This window comes from Thunnus thynnus, chromosome 3, assembly GCF_963924715.1.
Source record: "Thunnus thynnus chromosome 3, fThuThy2.1, whole genome shotgun sequence".
Classification (NCBI taxonomy): Eukaryota; Metazoa; Chordata; class Actinopteri; order Scombriformes; family Scombridae; genus Thunnus; species Thunnus thynnus.
The window spans coordinates 39284436-39293320 of record NC_089519.1 but is presented as its reverse complement, the minus strand read 5'-3'; the positions used below and the strand labels follow the sequence as shown (position 1 = coordinate 39293320).

Here is an 8885-nt window from a genome sequence, read left to right as displayed (position 1 = left end):
CCTGACAGTACACACGTCAATCAAACTTTGACCAGGTCATGTGGGATAAAAGTCTTTCCTTTTCTAAAAATAGACTTGATGAAAATTAGGAAGTTAATTTGTTTTAGACACAATCTCACTAAGCTTCTATATTGTCTGTTTCTCATAGTGTTACCTACCGTGCACAGGAGGTCTACCTTACAATACAGGTTTGCATGATATTACATAGTATGTTATTCTCAACAACATAAACTACAACATGCCTTTATTTCGCAGGTGTGTTTGTTACTTTGTGGATGTTTTCTAGCTCCAAATAGCTTCACCACTTCATGTACTATCTAAAAAATGCCTGTGTATGAAGAAGTCCGAGTGCGGACCCACCGATCACGTCACAGCCCAACGTGCATGGGGCGTGGGGGCCCGTTCATCGCTGCTTGCAACTTTAATTATATAATGAACTCATTATAATTCTCTTGCTAGATGTTTTTAATATGTATTCATTGTCACAGCTTTCACTGCCTTTGTCACCACTATGGCTTCACTTGAGTATTTCCATTTGATGCAATTTTATACTTCCACTACATTACATTTCAGAGGGAAATATTGTATTTTACTCCACTACATTTATTTGACAGCTTTAGTTATTTTTTAGATTAATATTTCACATAAAATAATATATGTTAATGTTCTTACTGTTGTTTAAATAGTTACTATTTTATTTTATAATGTTATGCTTATAAAAAATGTTATGCACGTTGTGTGAATGTTGCTTTATGAAAGGTACACTTAGAATATAATATGACGCAATATTATTACTATTAATCTACCCAAAGTATCTATACTTGGCCCCACATCAATAAACTACAACATTAAAATGACCTGTCTATGCTAAAAACAGCCCTTAGGTAACTCTCAAAACATGCAAATGTTAAAGTTATTGACTTTAACATTTAAACAGGATAGTGACTGTTTGATACTTAACCACTTATTAATCAAATACCAATTCACCTTTCTTCCTTTGAGTAGTTGTCATCTTTGACCACACAAGCATCAAATGCTGGATATACCCTGCCTGACTGTTACAATCCAGTGTGGGGCTGTTTCACACACTTGAAGAAACTCAGTGAAAAACAGGGAGGACATGGCCATGACAATGAATAACTTTCTATAATAGACAAAATGCTTTTTATGGGGGAGGTCCAGGCTTTTTGTAACAGATAAATCATCTGATAAAACATAGTATCAACATGATTAAATATACTTGATAAAACATTGTATGAACTTGTATAAACATACTTTATGTATCCACCAAAAAAAAAGAAATCAGCTGAAAACAACAGTAGACCCAAGAGAAAGAAAACGACAGGGACAACGGTAAAATGGCTGGTACTGGAATATAAATGTACCTACTTTTATTGTATATTGGGATGTTTGTGAATCTGAACAGGCAGGTCTTGCTGCAATATAAAGGGTAAATACATGATATATATTATAATATACTGAAAAAGTGCATATACACCCAAATTCCAAAAAGCTGTTTGGACCATTGTGTACAAATGTAAAACAAGGTGGTGAACATGCAAGTAATGAAGTTACTGCCTGTGTGAAGGTGAGTAAAACAATAATCAAGCCATTGCCACAGGCAGTGATGAAACCACCTCATTGTCGACTGACAGCACACAGCTCATGAGGTGAAGGACTGAGGACGACGCCCACAGCAGGAGTCAGATCCAGGTCATCCTCTGTCACTGCAGGTGGAGGACTGAAACGAAAGCGCTGGAGGAGGGTGGTGAAGAAGAGGAAGAGCTCCATCTTGGCCAGACTCTCTCCAAGACAAACTCTGCGACCTGTAAAGTAGCAAAGAGTCAAGCTGGATCATTCCTGTACGAGTATAAAGACTCTGCAATTCTTTGAGAATAAAAACTCTGCAAAGTTGTTTTACCTGCAGAAAAGGCCATGAAGGCATCTCTCCTGATAAATTTACCCTCCTTATCCAGGAAGTGGGAAGGGTTGAACATGTGTGGGCTCTCCCATTCACTCTCATCATACAGGACAGAAGTAAGCAGAGGAAACACAATAGTCCCCTGTATGCAAAAGAGAACAGGTCTATCATATATCGTCTCAGAACCAAAGGACTGTTTTATTAAAGTTTTCGGAAGTGGATATGGAGCATATCCAGCAAAGACAATTTCATGTTGGAAAGTAGTAAAACAGGTATGAACAACTGACCTCTTTGATAAAGTAACCCTGGAAGGTGACGTCTCGGCTGGTTATGTGAGGAAGTGACATGGGGACAATGCTGGCAAGTCTCTGTGTCTCATGAATGACGGCATCAGTGTACGGCAGGTTTTTTCGGTCATCTACTCGGATCTGGCGGTTTCCAACCACCCTGCTCAACTCGTCCTGGACCTGGTCTGGAGACACAAACTAAGAATGTTCTTTGCCTGCATTTTTCTGTTCACAAACCTACATGTATTCTATGAGTATATGAGAAGCAAACATATTCCTTTGCCCTTCTGTTCGTCAAGTATTTCAGGCCATTAACTGGTGAAAACATAAATGCACACCTATGAGGAAAGATTCACATGCTTGGTCTCTGTCCTTACCCTGTATTTGTGGATATTTGGCCATAAGCAGCAAACCCCATCTCAGTGTAGTTGCTGTGGTGTCAGTACCAGCAGCAAACAGGTCCATCACTGTAATTATTAAGTTCTTCTCATGGTAGTGAGTGTCTATAATGTGTGAGTCCTAAGAGAAAGAACATCCATCCCATGTATTATTATAAAACAGACCTGTGAAGCATTGTTGTTCCTTTTGTTAGCTGAAAAACACCAAAGTTGTTGTCATACCTCCTCTTTCTGCTTCCGATTCAGAAAACAATCCACCAGTCCCCTGCATATGTGAGGGTTCAGTGTCTCTTTCAGGTGCTTGATTAAATCTTTGACATCTCTGACAGTCATCTCAACATTTTTTAATATCAGCTTCCGGTTTTTTATCCAACTGAGCAGCCGGGGAAACATGTTGTAAAGCTGTGACATAATAGTAAAAACAGTACAGATGATTTAAGAAGATTTAAGTATAAACCAAACAAAAATCCAAACACATACATTTCATGCATGCATGCATGCATGCATGCAAAATTTCATGCAACATATAAAATGGAAATATACATTCTGGATACTTTAACACAAACAGTAAGATTTGTTCTATGTGCCACTTGAGTGTAAAAGCACATATTTCATGATGTATTACATGGAATGATCTCATTACAGACAGATATATATACAACATTTGGATGCTATCAAGTCAAAAACCAAACATTAAGTTTACCCGGACTGGTGCAGAACCATTAATGCGTATGATCTCGTTGGCTCGTCTCACCAAGTTTTTGAATCGAGGGTCACTGTATTCAAATCTGCTTCCATACACGATAGAGGAGATAATATTGGATGTTGCATAATTCACTGGACATGTTGTATCAAATGGTTTCCCTGTAAAAAGAAAGCAAGAAACACTGAAATTTTAAAACACAAAAAAGGTTTCATTGAGTTACACCAAAAGATTTGGTTTCTGATTGACTGACCTGACAACTCAAACATAGTCAGTACATATGGTAACACACCATGATGATGTTTTAAACTGCAGTCTTCTACAATTCAAAAAAAACCCCAGCATATCTTTCCCTGTGTAAGTGACCATGACATGAGCACAATAATGCACTCAGAGGTGTGCTGTTATGGAAAATGAAAGATCCAGTAGATGAAATACCACTCTTCCTCATGATGAGGAGCTCTTCATCTCCAACCCATAGAGTATTATTTTTATATATCAGGACACCGTGTCATGTTATTATCACGCACACATATTAACTCCATACCTTTATGCTCGTCAAACATTTGAATCAGATGGCAGCATTCCTCTAAGATTTTATCCTCAGCAACTCTTTTGCCCATCCCAAAGTCTCTCAGGGTGGAGAGAGCAAAACGTCTCATCTCTTTCCAGGATTCTCCATTTGCAAACAGAATTCCTATTAAACATGACACGCAAGTTAGAAGTAATTTCTACTAGTCCAACCCCATTGCCAGAACAAAACGTTGGCATTGAACATTTCTGAAACCCACAACACGTGTAATACGTATTGTATCAACATTTCTACAAATGTAGCATATTAACATTTCTACCCGTTGAATAATGATGGCTTATGGTGTGACAACACTGTGGTTAAGATCTGGTTAGGTTTAGGCACAAAGACCATTTGGTTAGGGTTAGGGAAGGTTCATGGTTAAAATGGGTTAAAATAGAGTAAAAAACAAAATAAAAACGGCCGATATCTTGCTCAAAACACCCACCCGCTTTTGTCAGTTGAAACTGGAAGGGGGCATTGGTTTCAAGGTGGTCTCGAACCATGCTCTCTGCTGATTTCCAACTATGGTTAGTAAGAAACTTACTAACCATCCACTGGCCCCTCCTCCTCCTAAGAGGAAAGTCAGCTCATATAAATCACATGTGAACTACGTCACTTTAGAAATGTTGAAATGATGCGTTTTGTTGAAATGTTAATATGATATGTATTACATGTGTTGAAACGTAGATATTCAATGTTTCTGTGGTTTGCAGAAACGTACAGTGCCAACGTTTTATTCTGGCGACCAGGCTGACTAGTCTTATACGTCTAACACTGATCAGAAAAGATTTTTAAAAAGTTAACAAATACAATGTAATTTGTGATTTTACTTGTGCTTTAAATGTTCATGTGTAGTATTTCTTTTTGTGCTAAAATGCAAACATATATTAAAGGTTTAATAAAGGAGGGTCATACCATGACCTTGCATGGTATCATAAAGAATGGGGGAGATGTTTCGATCTCCAAACTCTTCTGCGTAGCTGACCAGAGCCTCTTTGACCGTCTTGTATCCAGCCAACACCACAACTTTCTTGGGTCCAAAGTAAACTGTAAATACAGACCCATATTTTTTTGAAAGCTGGAAGAAAAGAAATGTAATAACATATATCAGAGATAATGTAAGAACATTTATTATTGCAAAATGTATAAATATAAGGACATTCAAATAGATTGCAACATGTTACAAAATAGGTTATGTTCACATTAGGAGTGCTACATTTACCTCACACAGGGTTTTGTCAGGTCTCTTGAGATCCAGCTGCAACAGGTTGCCAAACAGGGACAGAGACCTCGGTCCTGGAGGCTCCCTCCCTATTTCCTGGGAGGTGAAACTACTGGAGACAAGACAGAGGACGAGCAGGACAGCAACAGCCCCCAACAGAGTGGTAGGACTGGAGAAGAGGAAGAACACAAAATCCTCCAAAGGAGACATTTTCTCTTCTGTTGATGGTAGTCCTCTGACTGAGCCTGACAGTTAAAGCACAGTGGTGTTTATGCTGACATTTATATCATCATAGAATTTCCCTACACCTACAAGATTATTAATCACCTCCCCGCCTTTTTTGGCTCTGTTTGCACAGAGACGTGAGACATATCTCAAAGGAGAAAAAACTTGAAAGCTTAGTTATAATCAACAACAATTAACATAACTTTTGTAATGTTTCTAAGATGAAGAAAGCAGGACTGAACCCCTGATTTAACATGGTTCTTTACATAATAGCATCTCTGACTCCAGGTACATCTAAGTGTATGTGACCTGTATTGTAGATTAGAAATCCCTGATAGACGCTTCTCATGCAGACTATCACACATTCTTTAAGATGTCTGATTTTCCTGAGCTTTCAGGGCCTTCTGAGTTTAGACCAGTGGTTCCCAACCTTTTGGGCTTGTTAATGCAATTAATATCTCCTTCCGACCCCTTATTGCAGGTTGTATGTTTATGAGCTATGAGGAGCTCAACCTTCTCATATAGTCTTTTGAGGCCTGAAGAAGTAAAATGATCCAGTAGCTTATTAACAGGGAAAAAAAAGCAAAGCAAAGTACAAGTAGACAACATCACTTGAGTAAATAAAATGAGTAACTTTTCATGTGATAGGTCATTGATCAGTTCATGTCAGAGAAGCAGAGAAAAAACCTGGTCAATGATTGCAGTTATGGAAATCATCAACCTCCTCAATACCATATGGTTAAAAGTTAACAAAGCTGTCGTGTGGGAGGGTGATGGTGGCCTCCCCTCCTTGGGCTCTGTGTGGTTCGCTCCACCCCCCATAGCCATATTAAATTAATTTAATTGATATACACTCAAATAGATATAAATTGATATTTATATATCAATTTATATCTATTTGAGTGTATATCTATTTCACATATTTTCCTAACCCCAACCCCTACGTGAGTCCTACGTAAGTCCTGCGTGAGTCCTGCGTGAGGCAGACACATCCAGTTCTAGCTCCAGATACTGGGTTTATGGTTATGATAGTAACTGAAATCAAACAAAATATTTTTTAAAAATCACATAAATTATTTTAATAACTAATTAAATAAAATTGTTTTAATAACCTTATAATTACTGATGTGTAATATTTTATGAACTAATAATGACACCTCTCATAAACGGTCGGGCCTGCAGAGAAGGTCCTGAAGGTCCTGACGGACCTCCTCTGGTCGCTGGTTTCCATTGGACTGAACTGTAAACTTATCCAGGACGACGGCATCCTAAAGGGTAGAGAAGTTAGCTTGTTCCTGGAGGCTCATTGCTTCAAACTGAGACAATCTGCAGCTTTAAGCAACCTGCTGTGGTTCACTCACACCCTGCAGTTCTCCTGAGCAGCTCAGTCACATCCACCTTACAAGCAACAACTACATTACTAATTAATATACTTGTTGCTTGCTGCCTAAACAAATAAGCAACTGTTTGCTAACAAGTTCAATATATCAAGTTAAAAGCTGATGATATGTCAGTGTTGTGTTCACTACTTGTTTCTGATGGAAACTATTGTGCGTGCAGTGTTGTATGAATGTCTTATTAACATGTTGATCAGCTGTTTTCTGTCTGATCTGAAGGCAGCTGAGGATGTTAATCTGTTTCCTCCTCTGCTCTCTGACTCCTCTGTATTACACATGAATGTAGGAGTTCTCTGTGTTGTGTGATCACCTCTCACTGATCAACGTTCATTTATTTCAACCAAAGCCGTTTCTACTCAAACCAAATCTGCATCATATTCCATCTGCATATATATGACAACAAATTCTACTTTTTACTCAGAAAAAACTTCATTTAAGGAATTTAGCTGCATTAACATCAAGATCAAAACAAAATATAAACAATAAAATATTTTGAACAAAATGTTTTGAATAAACTATAAATTCATGAGCAGCAATAAACAAAATTCTTCAGTCAGTTCTTTACTTTCTCCTTGTTTTTCTTTCAACACCATTAACGTTACATCCTGTGATTCTTCATCACTTCTGTCTCGTCTCTCCTGATTCCTTCACTCAGTCTGGAAATGTAAAAAGCTTCCTTTTAAGAGTCTGACATGAAGCAGAACTTTAACTTGTACGGTGTTAATTACAGTAATTGTGGACCAACGACACACAGTGTGAATACATCAGCAGTCAAGCTATCAAACCATCAGCTACATTAACATTACTGTAATGTAAAGCAGCAGCAGATAAACTGGACGCTTAAACAACACTAATGTCAATTTATAAAACTTCTGCTTCACTGAAGAGTTTTTCTAGCTTCTTACTTTGTTGTCTTTTGTCTGACAGATTATTATTTGATGCTGCACATGTCAGTTAATGTCATATATGATCCTCTGAGCTCTGATTCATTCGTCTGTCTCATGAAAGCGGCTCCAGTCTGCCTGCTAGCTTCAGCACGGAGGGTTCGTTTGTTTTAACACCAGCGCAGCAGGAGTGGGTGGTGGTTTGTTGGTCCGTGTTAACACTAACAGACGTCTCCGTGTCTCATAAAAGGACACAATGTTCCAACAGAAAACAAAACAAGCGCTCCTAGAAGCTCCAACAGAAACTGTGGTAGGAAGCCAGTCTGAGCTAACAGCTGTAAAGTGATGGAAAGTTTGCTTAAACACTGTTTCAGAATTTGAGAGGTGGGTAAACGGCGTTTACGTGCGTTTAGCCTCCACTACAGCCCTGCTTGTAAGACAAAGGGCTCTCGGATTAAAAACTCCTTTTTGATCTATACACACATTTTATTTTAGCCATTGTGAGCTTTAATAATGTTTGTGTTTTAGATCAACACAAAAGGACGTTTGGTGTTAATTTATATTTGAGGAGAGAAGAAATATGTTGGTGCAACGGGGCCCTCTAGTGGTCACAGGGGTCGTACACACATGAGTAGTCTGTGTGTAGCAAGAAAAGGCCTTAATTTGAACAAAGAAATGAGGAGAAAATAACATTCAGCTTCTCACAGAGGAAGAAGGATTCATCATCTCTCTGTGTTTACAGACCTGCTGCTTCAGCCAATCATCTCTGTGTCTTCTACCATGGACGGGGTCTCCGAGGCCCAGCAGCAGGGGTTTCAGGTGCGTCAGGGCTCCAACTTCACCATCAGCTGCTCCGTCCAGCCTCAGTACCCAGGAGGCTCCTTCCAGCTCACCTTCACCTCCTCCAACACGGCACACAACTACACCCAGCCGGCTGTCAATCACTCTGCTGACTTCCTGTTTCCTGCTGCAGACCCCGCCCACCAAGGAAACTACAGCTGTGTTTATGGCGTCTATGTTTTTGCTCATAACTTCTCCTCTGAGAGCCGTCTGCTGTCTCTCACTGTCACAGGTAAGCTGAAGCAGAGTGTGAAGCTCAGTGGAACTGAGACGTCACACTGACTTTGTTTCCATGTTTGTAAAACATGATAAAAAGTCATCAGGCAGCAGGACCGACCCAGCGACCTACAGAGAGCTGAGGCAGAATCTGATGAAGGAACTGTAAACTGTTTCCTTCCCGGCTTCTTTAATGTTATTGAACCATAACAACTGTG

General features: G+C 39.1%; 1 protein-coding gene across 1 annotated transcript; it reads right to left on the bottom strand.

The window, feature by feature from the left end:
* Nucleotides 1–1392: 1392 nt before the first annotated feature.
* On the bottom strand, nucleotides 1393–5473 carry LOC137180471 (cytochrome P450 2K1-like). Its single transcript, XM_067585863.1, has 9 exons — nucleotides 5106–5473; nucleotides 4799–4961; nucleotides 3857–4006; nucleotides 3310–3470; nucleotides 2829–3008; nucleotides 2586–2727; nucleotides 2209–2393; nucleotides 1922–2063; nucleotides 1393–1826 (listed from the first exon to the last, which is right to left on the bottom strand). The coding sequence occupies exons 1-9, from the start codon at nucleotides 5313–5315 to the stop codon at nucleotides 1639–1641; spliced, it is 1521 nt and encodes a 506-aa protein (XP_067441964.1). The 5' UTR covers nucleotides 5316–5473; the 3' UTR covers nucleotides 1393–1638.
* Between the last annotated feature and the right edge of the window lie 3412 nt (nucleotides 5474–8885).